Source organism: Amblyomma maculatum, chromosome 11, assembly GCF_055883805.1.
Source record: "Amblyomma maculatum isolate TAMU_Amacu chromosome 11, ASM5588380v1, whole genome shotgun sequence".
NCBI classification, from domain to species: Eukaryota; Metazoa; Arthropoda; class Arachnida; order Ixodida; family Ixodidae; genus Amblyomma; species Amblyomma maculatum.
Window position 1 is genome coordinate 138,263,094 of NC_139354.1, and position 13,218 is coordinate 138,276,311.

Here is a 13,218-nt window from a genome sequence, read left to right on the forward strand (position 1 = left end):
AACATCTTTTAATTTGTTCCGCCAGTTTGAATGGATGTTAAACCCCACAAACCAAACCAAACCTACCACCCTCTCTGGCATAGCATGCAGGCCTCTGGGAGAGTTTATTCTTTCCTCATGAGCAGAAAGTAAGTTTTTGTATCTGTATAATTCAACAGTTCATGTACTTATTTCATGTTGCTATCACTTATTTATGGTTAGCTTTGCAGTCTTTCAACACCTGCAGCTTTAACTTGTTAGTTGTAAGGCCATATCTTGTGTTTCTGATGTTTTTCATTTTGTATAACGGTCCCATCAACTCACCCACTCCTGTAAGAGCCTACCAAGGCTTACAGTATGCTTAAATAAATAAAAAATAAATAAATATCTCACTGGCGCTGTTTGTGCTTACGCATTTCACATGATTGCTCATTTTGAGTGAATATTCACACAAGTAACAAATACTAATGCAAATATTCCATATATTTGTATTTGATCAGGGTTTAGCTACACTATTCATATCTGATTTGGTTGTGAAAAAAATATTGTCCAGAGACACCTAATTTAAAGTCATAACGATGAGACTGGAGAAGGCTATGCGACACCAACCACAAGGGAATAATGGTGTTGTCTGCTCTTGGAGATTTGTCATGAAATGAAAAAAACTGGCTGTGATTTAACTCTGGTTAACCTTAGCTGAATTGCAAAAGCAACGGCTGCATGGCTACTCTTGTGGCCAAATGAAGAGTTGGATGTATAAGTCCACTCACCAGATCATTTTTATGCCGCAACCGGTTTGCACACAGAACACACACTTCCAATGGTGTTCATGAAGCAGCGGTGAACTCTCGTGAGGCCGACTTGTGCTTGCCCACTTTTTGTGCAAAATTTGTGTGCCAACCACCTTCGACGTCTCCAAGCTCAATGACTAAACTGGTCAAAGCCCTCTTCTTTTTTTTCTCAAGACGTACAGCGCACTCTTCATCCAGTTCTTCTGCATGCTGCCTCCTGAGGGTTTCCTTGTGCCTGCCATTTGTGGGTATGGCATACGAGTGTGGAGCGAAAGCTTTGGCTGCGGGCGACTGAGCGTTGCATCGAACACAACCAGCGTTTCGTTGAATGCATCAAATTTTACCGTCGTTTTAGGGGGTGTTGGTAAAGGCATTTATTGCATCTAAATATGGGTTACAGTGAAGCTCTGCCTTCAAAGGTATGATGCGATAGCGTAGACTACCAGCCCACATATAAAGTCTCGCTTTAACCAAGCCGTATGAACGTGCCTTTGTGGCCTATAGGGGTAACGTGAATTCAAGGGTCTTGGCAGGCTGATTCTGACATAACCATTCCAAGTGAAACGAGAGACCCAAGTTGGCAGCTCCTGCCATTTGCGGCTACGGCATACGAGCATACGCAACGAGTTGTGCTTAAGCGAAGTGCTAAATAGGTGCTGGAGCACTTTGGTTTTCGCTTTGGGCCGCATGTATATACTTTTCAGCATACAGTCCTAAGTTATAGCATTATGTGAAAGACCGCCTGACATAGATATGAAGTCTGCTCAAACCCAATCGTGGGAATATGCCTGCATGGCCTAGGATGGGTGTGTCTGACTCGGGATGTGAGGGTGGCTTCGATTCCCATCTCAAAACGTGCTGCCCAAGTTGGCAGCTCCTGCAAATTTGGTTGTGTATGAGGTCTCGAAACTCAAACAAATTGCTGGCCAGTCGGTGTTTGGCTGTGTTGCTTGCCGACTACCACCTGATGGAGGCATGCTTCTGAGGAGGACTGGACAGGCAAACAGACGAAATGTAGGAGCAGGAGTCTTAGTGTTAACACACTGAAAATGATCGCTGGTGGCTGTACCTGTCTTGCGTCTCTTTTTCATCACTCATAGAACATGGTAATTGTTTGCTATAACTGCAATTTGTCTTGCATGTAACTTTAATAATAACTGCAGAGGTAGGGCTTATTTAATACCTCTCATAAAAAAAAAAAAAAGTTGAAAGGCCAGTTCATGATATAAGGGGCCAGGGGAAAACTTTGCTGCTTGGCACAAAGGGTAGTCTTCTCACCTTGGAGGGATGGAAGGTTTAGGAGAATGTAAGAAAGGAGAGAAAAAAACAAGAAAGCAAAATGTACTTAACTCGGAGAAAAGAGGCACAAAGGAAAAACGGGTAAAAGAAACCGGATTGGGGCGACAAAACTTTTACCAGCGTCCAGATAATCCAATGTAACACTTCATAAACGGTATTAGCAAAAAAAAAAAAAAAAGACAAAAAGAAAAACACGGCTGTGGAATTAAGGGAAGCCAAACTGGCAGATCTGTCTTTTTCAAGAGTTGTTTGCAGGCTTTTGTTTGTATCTGGCTCTTTCACCCTTGATGATAGTGGAGCATTTCACAAAGTTTTTTCATAACGAGGGAAGCAGTGAGCTGGAGAAATGGACAGCATGCACATGTGAACAAAACTATTTCCAGTGGTTGTTTTGTTCCTCATTTATGCGTATGTACTATATATGCTGACACCTAGTATATTTGGACATGTTTATAAATGTTCCCTGTTTTTGTGTGGCACTTGGTTGGTCCTCGCAATCTCTACAATGAATCTGGAAGTGACTGCAGTAACTCTGTGCAAGTCAATAGTAGTGCATAAAATAATATTTGGCCTCTTTCACGTCTGCAGTAGAGATCAGGCCACCTGAAAAAAAGTAAAAGTGTAAAAGCTTGTTGAAAGAAATTACATGTGTCACTACGGTGGGAGCAGCATGTTCATACTAGGGGCCAACTAATTTTCATCGTCACAATTGTGCATCTCTTAGTGAAAACTCCCTCAAACAGGCTGTGATGAAAGACGAGGTAAATCGCGGTCACTTTCACTTTTTCGTTTTCTCTTTCCGGTATATCCTTAACTTTGTTGCAAGACTGAGTACATTCCATCAAGTTCTTTCCTTGCCGTCTGTATTCCCTTAGTACTAAATTTTACAAATCTAATAAGGCACAGACAAACATGCAAAAGTGAAAGTTACACTAGGTGCCCTTCTGCACTTACAACATTCTGACACTGTCCCAATGTGTGTGTGTGCAGATGTCTTCGAAACGGCTTTCCTGTAAGGAATGCTGCATGCAATTCACTGGCCCCGTGCCCTACATGGACCACCTTCAAAGTGCCAGGCACCGCAAGAAGGTGGGCACCCTCAGCCAGACGGACGCTTCGGTGGCCATTGGCGGCCAGACGGGTGCCACCAACGGCAGGGAGGGCAAGCGGCCCAGCACAGTGCTCCAGCACCCTCTGCCGTTTGCCTGCAAGTTGTGCAACATGTCCATGAACTGCGAGACGGCCCTCATCGCACACAACAAGGTACAACTCCTGTCATTTGGGACTCCATGGGATGGGAAACATTGTGGTGCATGTGACCAGCAGCATAGCAGAGGTAGACAGCAGACACTGACACCGCAATTGAGGCCGCAGTTTGTTCTCAGAGTGAGTGAGTAATCATTACTAAATGAAGCTGGCATGAAGGCCTGTTCACGAGAGAAGGGAGTAGGGACAGGGAGGTCACATTTGGACGTCAATGTCTCCCTGATGTGCAAACTCCCACAGGTGGGTCTGGCCCGAGCGTCGTCATTGCTCGGCGCAGTCCAAACACTGAGTTTGGCGACATGGCCTCGAAGGTATTTTTTAGTATCAGTGAACATGGGGTCACAGTTACATACAGAAAATGCAACCTGGGTGCCTTCCTAATAGTGTGACGCATGTTGTGGAGCTGCTCTGGTTGCTACAACATCAGAAGGAAGTACCTTCCAGGTCATGTTCTCAGAGCGCATTTTTAATGTATAGGTTATGGAAGGAGGATATTCTAGAAAGAACGTTGCTTTTAAGAATAAGATGAGGTGAGCTTAGACTTGCGACTGGTTTATTGATAATAGTGTCACAATGATAGACTTGTCCTTGTGTGTGTGTGTGGGCTTCTTATGCTTTGTGTTGTTACCTGCTCTGCTACCTTCTTCCAAGAGGTGGTTTATTGAGTTTGGGTTCAGGTTGCTGCTAGCTACTGGCAAAGTCGGCCTTGCGGAACCTGTCGGCAGGTGTTTCACCATGGCGACGTACTATATGGCAATTAGTATCCTGTATTAAAGGGATGATCTACTGTTGAAGAACGCTATAAACATGTTGGCATATTGTTGTAGATCTGATCACTTGGTAACTGTAACGAGGGTAAGAATTGTAATTTAGGCTGAAATTTATATTTTAAATTGATCAAGAAAGTCGCATTTGAGCAGGTGGGGGTGCCATGCTATGTCCTTTCCTTGCCGCTAACACAGAAGCTGCCTGCAATGGATGATGTTCATATACATACTACATATATATATATATATATATATAACCATGCCAGAGCATCGTATAGACAGTTATTATTATTTTTTCATATCAACTTAAGGCAGCCTTTTTTTCTCTTTCAATACAATACAGCTTCTTTCACTGCTTAATCTTGGTTGATCCACTTTTAAATTGCTTTCAAAAAAGAAATCACACAACTGCCGCTATACTTGCAGTGGCCCTGCCACCGACAGCACTGCTACTGGAAAGAAAAGTTGTAGGTATATTTGTGACAGACATTACCAGTTTTGTTTAGCTCATTTCTTCACTATTGTGTTTAAAACTGGTTTGGTTGTCTAGCTGTAACAAAATTTGTGTATCTTGGTTAGTGCTATCCACAGTATTGCCTCTGCTAGTCACCTAAATGGTGCGGCAGGTGTCGTGTTAGTACAGTTGCACATATTACTATAGATTTACCATACTAACTACATATTGTGGGCCTGAAGTTAGGGTTTGCACACTGTCCACCATTGAGAAAACGACACTGCCATATAGAAAATTTACTTTAATTTGTTCCACTGTGTTTCTCAGTGCCACTGTTGTGTATTCCTTACTATGTAGAAAAAAGGAGCTTTCAGTTGATCCAAGAAAAGAGTTGCTGAAAAACTCAATAGGCTGTCCCTTTAGGACACAGATTGGTCACCCCTGACAGGCTGTCATTGCCATCTATGCAGTTAGCCACAGTAGATGAATGATGTGGGATCGAATCCCGGTTGCAGAGGCCACTTTTTGATGGAGGCGAAAAGTAAGGCGCCCGGTGTGCTGTCTGAAGTCAGTGCACGAACCTTGGGGGGTAAAAATTTCTGGAGTGATGCCAGTGCACGTTAAAGAGTCCAAGGTTGTTACTCTTGGTTGCTACTCAGGTGAAGCCTGAAGAATTCCTTTCCTCTTTAGGGAAGTGAGCAAGACATACCTTTACACGTTGTAGGTAGGACGGCACATCAGATGATGCACATGGCACAAGAGGAACGGAACACATATTATGCCAGGGCTGTGTTGTTCATCCACACAATGATACAATCAGAGCTCATGCAAATGCAGTCTTGTGGTCTTCTTAGCCCCTTGATCACACATGGCTTATTGGGTGGACACCGCAGGGTACTGAAATGACTGCGCAATGTTCCTTTGAATGTTCTCATGATATCTTGGCGGGCATTCCCTGATGGGTTCTCAGACAGCGCTTTATGGGGGAAATGCCTGGTCTATGATTGCCCAGGACACACCTATTTGCGAGGGCACCCTTGGAAATTGTACACAAAATGCAGACAGCTAAGAGATCCCCTATCAGAAGGGAAACCACGCAATATCCTCTGAAGGGCAAATTTGGAATCCACCAGGGTGGCAATAGGTTGCGCCATACAAGCTCCTGGCTTTAAAAAGGCTACATTATTAGCAACACTTTCAGCCACTGTAGAGGACATGACTCGAGTAAAGCGTGGAGACTGGGTCATATTTAAAGGCGGACTGTGATACTCTAGCAGTGCTAACTTTACGGCTCTTGCCCACAGAACCATCAGGGAAGATGAACATATTTATTTGTGTAATGAACCCACTCCTCACTAATGTTGCTGAGAATATAAATAAAAAAAAAAATACTTTTCGAGGGACAAGCGAACATGTTGCTGTCACATTTAACCCAACTGTGACGGGTTGTCAACCTGCAATCGAGACTCTCAAGTGATCGGGGTGTTTTAAATCTCTTGCTTCGTTTGTGAACATCGAGACCTAGGGAAATAAAGGGTATTATGTGTCAGGGAGGCCAGGTGCTCAGATCTATTCTGGACGCACTGTAGGAAAGCTAGCCCAGCTACCATCTCTGAGATGACCCAGTTGCATTAATAACCTTTGTGAAGTGTTGAGGCTAAGACGTCTCGATAGTGACTCATAAAAAACTGCATTGTTCGTGGCCTCCTGTGGAACTCCAAGGGCTCTTCTGAGGCTTTTTCCCTGCAACATGTTGGAGCATTCAAACCATGGTGAAATTGGGAAATAAAGGAAGTTGGTACAATATGCAACTCAACACTAAGGCTTTTTGAAATCTGACCGTACAGGAAGGGTGATTTTCCCGCTATTAACACTTGGTTTTACTGATCATATCGAGGCACGAATGTAAACATTTGAATCCACACGTTTTGACTGCTGAAGACTGCAGTCAATGATGACACCCGGAATGCTTATGTGGCTGAATTGGCGAAGGAACGAGTTGATGTCGTCCTAATCCTGGAATAAGTACAGAGCTAGACTTTTCCCACTGATAAATACAACCCCACACCTTGGAGGTGATCTTGTACCGAAAGTAGGGTAAGTTGCAAAGGTTATGTACTTACCTTATTTTCCAGTTTATAAGACGCACCCTTGTATAAGACGCACCTCAGTTTATTCAGGTTAGGGCAATAGGACTTGAATATATATACAGTAAAACCTTGTTGCAAGAGACACTCAAGGGACCCGAAAAACATGTCTTTTGTAAGCAAGGTCTCTTGTAACCAAATATTCTAAAATCACTGTGTTGATCAGTTTACTGCACATCAGTATATAAATGCATTCACATGCATTAACAAGAAATTGTTTAGGAAAGCTTAAAGAAGTTATTCCTACTAGTATGTATTTTTGTGAGTGTAGAGTGTATTCCCAAATTCTGGAGGTAAAGCACTTCACTTTGCAAGCCTTCCTGTTGCTCTAACACCTTTGAGGCACTCTTACATGCTCGTCACCCTCAGATGCTTACAGGCTCGTCACCCTCAGATGATTCACAAAGAGAAAGACATCAGGATTCTCTTGTGATCAAATTTTAACAGTGAGGAGTTAAAAAATGCTGGATGTCATTCATGCATTTTGATTTGCTTCGTAGGTAACAGTAATGCGATGCCATTTTGACTTTCCAATCATGGGGAAGCACTCCTAAGTTCCTGACATACACAATAGAAAGTACACTGATATGGAACAGAATTTAGCTAAGGGAATCTGAAGTGCATCATGTACGAGTTGGTACGTTCTAGATGCATTACATGAGCACACCTGGATTGTGTGTCTTGTAAATAGTGAAGAATTTACTCCAGGGACCTGAAAAAGTTGTCCTTAATAACCGAGTGTCTCTTGTAACCATGTCTCTTGTATGCAATGTTGTTAACATGGCAGACATAGGGAAACCAACCAAACCATTTTCAAATGTCTCTTATAACCGAGTGTCTCTTGTAACAAGATTTAACTAGCATGTTTACTCGGCCGAATGATAAAAAAAAAAGAGAGGCAACATTTACGCGCGAAAAAGTTCTCGCTCAGTGAGAGCAGAAAAACTTTATATTACTCAAAGCCCTGCAAAGCTTCATCTTGGTACGCGGTTGCCAATTTTCCGCGACAGCGCTCAGGCATCCTCTTTGTGCCCTCTATAATGGCGCTGATCGTCGCTGCGTGCGAGTGCTCTGATGCACGTGGCAAAGCACATGAAGGAAGGAGACAACACACATGCAATAGCCATAAATCTTTACTGGAAAAGAGAGTCGGTTTGATATGGCTTGTCTTGCAGCGTGGGAAGAGCGAGGAGCATGGATGTTGCCACCTTTTGGCATTCTGCCGATGAGACAGCTGTACAATTTCTAGAGCACTATAATGATTGCAAATATTGTAATTGCAGGCAGCACTACCATTACCGTTCCAGATAAAGTTTGCCTAAGAACATTGCGCAAAACGAAAACAATGCACATAAGACGCACTGTTGTATAGGACGCACTTCAGAAAATTATGTAAAACTTCTGTTGTACACAAGAAAATATGGTATATTGCTAAATGGTCAGCCAAAGACAAATGTCTTATTTCTTCAATAACATTATTCATGCACATTAAGCACTCAAGACTGTGCAAACTCATAGATTCCCCTTACCAAAGCAAGAAAGTTTAGTTGCTTCTGATACAAGGGAACCAAAGCCTAGCTGACTCAGTTGATCTCTCTGTCTGCAATGCTTAGATAATTTCATGTGGTATTTGTCATTAGTGACACCGGTTATTTTGTATACACCTCAAAAGTGACTTCAGTTTTTAGTCGCGTGATTGACAGTTAATTTGGATGAATGCTGCCTGCAATGTGAACCTAAAGACCAGTAGGTGCTTGTTAATGCAGCTCCTGGTTTTTCCGACATGAACCAAACTGCACCAGGACAGAATCTTGTTTATATTGCTTTCTTTTGCAGGGTACCTATCATTTTTAGCCTGTGGTTGGTACCACAGCCCACCTGTGTTTTGTATGTCCTTGTTTGTTAAATTGGCACGCATGTAACAGCTTGTAGGGTGTGGAAAAGGAAACATCCACACAAAGTTTTCTCCCACCTTCTTCATACCATGCAAGGTTTTGTGGCCGTAGGGTAGAACTTGAAGCTTCCACCAATCATCAGTTTTGTGATCACGTGTATTGGGGCATAGGATCTTTAGCAGAGACCACTTTTGCTAGGACTTTAAGTTTCGGATTAGTTTAGCAGATTTAGAATGCACGAAATGTGATTGATAATGAAGTTTTAGTACCTTCTGATATTGGTTTAATTTCAACTTTTGAACTCTTTGTCATTTCTTAGATCTGGGATTGTTTTTTTAATGAATGGTACCACCTGCGTAGGGTGTACATGCCTAGGTCAAAGAAGGCTATTTTACCAAATCATTCCAGTTGCTTTAATCTTGTTAAGAAGGAAATGGCATCCTCATGCCTGAGGTCATCACTTTTTAAATCTTGTTGTCACGCGGTGCAGACCAGTTTTGCTGCTCAGATGGATCGCCTTCATTCTGCTGGGTCCCCCCCCCCTTTATTTTTCAGGTTGCTGAGTCGCCGTTTACTACTGTAAGCCCTCAGTGTACCCGAACATAAAATCGACAGGTGTGAATGGCAGCAATTTGAAATTTTATTCACTGTCTGAAGAAGGTGGGAGAAAAATGTGGTGTGGGTGTTTTCGTTTGTGCACCCTGCAAGCTGTGCCATCTGTACCAACTGACCAACTGTGATATATGGAGGAAAGCAGGCTGTGGCCATAATTGCCAACTCAAAAATAGAAAACTGGCGACAGGAAGACCGAAAGCCCACTAAAAATCACGAAAATTAATATTTGCATCGAAAAGTTAATTTTTACACAATGTTTTTCGTTATTTGGTTAGCAAACAATACAGGTAATACCATAATTACTGTATCAAAGCACTTTTTTTTTGTGGCTAGAAACTTGAGACCACGATTCTCTTCATTCTAGAGAATATGCTGCCTGCTATGTGTAGGTCTGTAGGTTGAAAGTTGCTAAACTACTTTTTTTTCGTCACCACACACTGCCGATTGCGGGCACTATCACTAAAAAAAAGACATCGATAGCTTCATGGCAGTTATCCGTTCGTGCTTACGGTTCTGGGCAGGATCTCGGCATTGCTACCAACGTACACCCTCATGTATCCATGCCAATATTTTGGAGAACACTTATATGGCTCAAATAATAAACATGGGATTCATCATTTTTCTCTACATAGGTTGCCTGTTTGCATTTGACAATGTTTAGTTGACTCTAACATGCCGATGCTGAGCAGCATCGCCATGAAGGGGGAAAGCTCGGCCAGCTTGAAGAAGGAATTTTTCTCGGAAGCATGCCCGTACTTGCTCACTTCATCTCAGAATGCAGCTCTGCTGTAGAGGTGGGCCGCTCAGGAGCGAGCCGAATCTACTGAGCCGGTTCTTTCAAAAAAGCGAGTGAGCCGTGGCGCACAAAAAGGGAGCGGCAGTTCTTTTGGAGAGCCGGCTCATTTTCTTTTTGTTTTGTCGGAGCCCCGGACTTCCCGGGTCATCTTCTCGGTGCGACTTCATTACCATCTGTTAGCGATCTGAGAAAGTAACTGCCTTTCTGCCCTTTCTCACAGGAGTCGCAGCCATGGTCGCAGCCATCCCCTCGGCTTCGACTGTCTTTTGAGAGGTTCTCTCAAAAGAGCAAGAGTGTGCCATGGCTCACTGAGCCACTGAGTGACAGTTCCTTTGGAGAGCCGTTATTCAGTGAACCGTGAGGAACCGTTTCTTCAGGGCTGAATCTTCTGCCGGGTGTGATTTGCACGCCATCCATTAGTAGTGCGAGAAAGAAACTTCAAGGGGGATCGAGCTGGCATAGAAAGAAAAGAAAATGATCGAGGCACGGCGGCAGTGCCACTCGGCTGCTATGTTTGCTAGAGAACCTTGATTGTCTGCGGTCTCCACGCTCTGTTCTCTTATGCTGAAAACAGTTGGAGTGCCGTCGGCTACCTTGCTGCCGTTGCGTGGCTCCGCTCTAGCGACTCAACAATGCTGCGGGTATCCTTCAAGTGCGTCACCGGTTTCATGCGTCTTGTTTTGCATTCTCCGACATAAACGCTTTATATGCTTGGTATTCGGAGTTTTTCAAACTGCGTTAGAACAAGGTGAATGCCAAATGCATAATCCCTTCCGCAGCCACCCCAGCATAAAAAAAAAAAAATTTGTTCACGTACGAACAGCACCAACTATAACGCGTCGTCTGCTCTACACGAGAAACATGCTTTGGAAAATTAAAACCAGAGCTTACAACATGAACGGCGAACGATGCGGCTTAACGTAGACACAAAATGATTGCATGAATGAAAAACGCTCGGCCCGTGTGTTTGGCGGCAAAAACAGGAAGGTTGAACAAGTGGGAGCCAGGGGACCGGGGAAGAAACCTGTCGTCAGGTAGAAAAGAAACACTGGGGGCTCAGAGCGTGGGTCTTGAGAAAAACTGGCACAAAGTGGAACTAAATGCTAGTTAAAGAATATTTTTACGGGGGTGTACTTAATGTAATGTAAAAAATGAAAAAGGTAAAGCAAGAAAAGGGGGCGGGTAGCAGGAGCATAGAAGGTCAATTCAGAAAAGAGAAAAGGACTAACGTGGGCTCTAGCTACAAAGTGCATACTTAATTAAAAAAAGAATTCTGCATTTAAATTATACTTCAGGCTCGCCCCCTGAGCGAGCCAGTCACCCAGTTAGTTACAGATTTAAGTGAGCCATTGAGCCGTTCAAGTGAGCCGGCTCATTTGAGCTTTTCCGAACCGCTCACCAAAGTAAGCCGTTTTGCTTATCTGTGCTCTGATCCCACAGCTCTTCCAGCTGATAAGAGATGGCTTCTCCCATTGCAGTTGAATGAAAGCGATCATTTCTCATGGAACTTATGGACTCCATAAGGGGAACTGACAAATCTTTAATGCTCATTAACATTTAAAACTTCCAGTACTCTGTCTTCAAACTTAGGGTCCTGCCGCCACACTTTACTAAACATCCGCACATACTCGACAGGTTCCGGTAACATTAAACTTGACAGTGCCATTAAAGAATGCAAGATAAATCAATTCAAGGCGTGTTGGGCGTGTTCCAATACAGTTGCAGACTGATTTTTCGGGCACCCGACTTTTCGGGCCTAATTGATTATTCCAATTCTGCCATGGCATCGTCACGTTGCTCCAGAGTCTGTGTATAACACCAACCAAAATTTCGAATGTATGAAACTTTTCTTGTTCGATTTTCTAGATTTTTTCTCTCTATTGCGGGTCAAAAGCTACGAAAAATTGCCACACCATCGCTGCCCCTTTGTTTTTCTGCAACGTCGAGGCTGCTTTGCATGCATCCCACAGATCACTATACTCTCGATGCTGTCACCACTAGCTGTGATGGGTCAGTGGACCTGTAACTCCCAAAATGGGGCGGCCTGCACCGTCGGCCCTTCCTCTATGGCTCTCTTAGGAGTCCGGTTTGAATAATTAGGATGGGATTCATCATCAGTCGAGTTGCGGCAACAGAGCTCTGCCCCATGGAGAATGGGCCAATAAGCTCTAGCATGCTTCTATCACTTGGCCATATGGTCACAGCTTGGGTGCATCGCCGTAGCGGCAGCACAACACTACTTACACATGGCAATGTGCAAGGTTAAAGAAAAAAACATTGCATGTCTCTCTAGCGCCCCGAAAAGCACCTGCTGCTAGCTGACAAAAGGCACTGGTTTCACTTCATTTTGCAATTCATTGGGTATCCCAACTAAGCACAACCACCGAGAGAGCTCGCGAGATAGTGCCTTCCATTCTTTTCTTTTTTTTTTAAATCAACATGCAGAGTTGATGATTTCCACTGCTTCTGCAGAAAGAAGCACCACCGCCACTTCTTTTTTTGTTCATGTGGGAAAAAAAAAGGGCGCTGACATCGTAGAATCGCGTGGGAAGAGCAACACTCTTCCTGAACTAGTTTACCAATGTCTCGCGCCTCTTTCCATTTGAACATCGCGTCGCTCCAACCGTTGCAGAGTTTTCCCCGCCGTCACTGCCTCGCCGGAGAGGAGACTGCCAGTGAGAATAAGGAGATTTACACAGAAACAGATTGACCAATTTCTAAAGCTGTTTGGTAAATAAAGTGGTGTTTTGTTGCGAAAGTAACGCTACACCAGCCAGCTCGGCTCGGCTCGTCGTGTATGCCGTAGCCGCAAATGGCAGGAACTGCCAACTTAGATCTCTCGTTTCACATGGGACAGTTTTGTCAAAATCAGCGTGTCAGGACCCTGGCATTCACGTTATCTCTATATACCACTAAGGCAAATTCATACAGCTTGGTTAAAGTGAGGCTTTATATTGTGACATATATGCCCTGCATCCCTGGAAGTTGAAGATGACAACGATCAGCAACAGTGACACAGAAGAAGACAAAGTGGTAGCAACGATTAATGCTAGAATAAGGTCGACGCTGCTGTGTTTCTGTGTTTTGTGTGCTGTGCCAGCCTGGACTAACCTTCGTGGACTAACCTTGCCACGTATCACCTTGGTGGAGGTGAATCAAGATCCCCGTACGCGCCAATTAGCCCATTTACGCTGCCAAAAGCTGGATTT

At 43.8% G+C, this 13,218-nt stretch overlaps 1 protein-coding gene across 2 annotated transcripts in view; it reads left to right on the forward strand.

The window, feature by feature from the left end:
- The window catches only part of LOC146175059 (uncharacterized), a 55,828-nt gene that overhangs the window by 11,272 nt on the left and 31,338 nt on the right, over nucleotides 1–13,218 (forward strand). For both annotated transcript variants that reach the window (XM_084584471.1, XM_084584472.1), the window contains exon 2: nucleotides 3,060–3,332. In XM_084584471.1, the coding sequence (XP_084440597.1) occupies nucleotides 3,060–3,332 (273 nt within the window). The remainder of the gene's footprint in view (nucleotides 1–3,059; nucleotides 3,333–13,218) is intronic.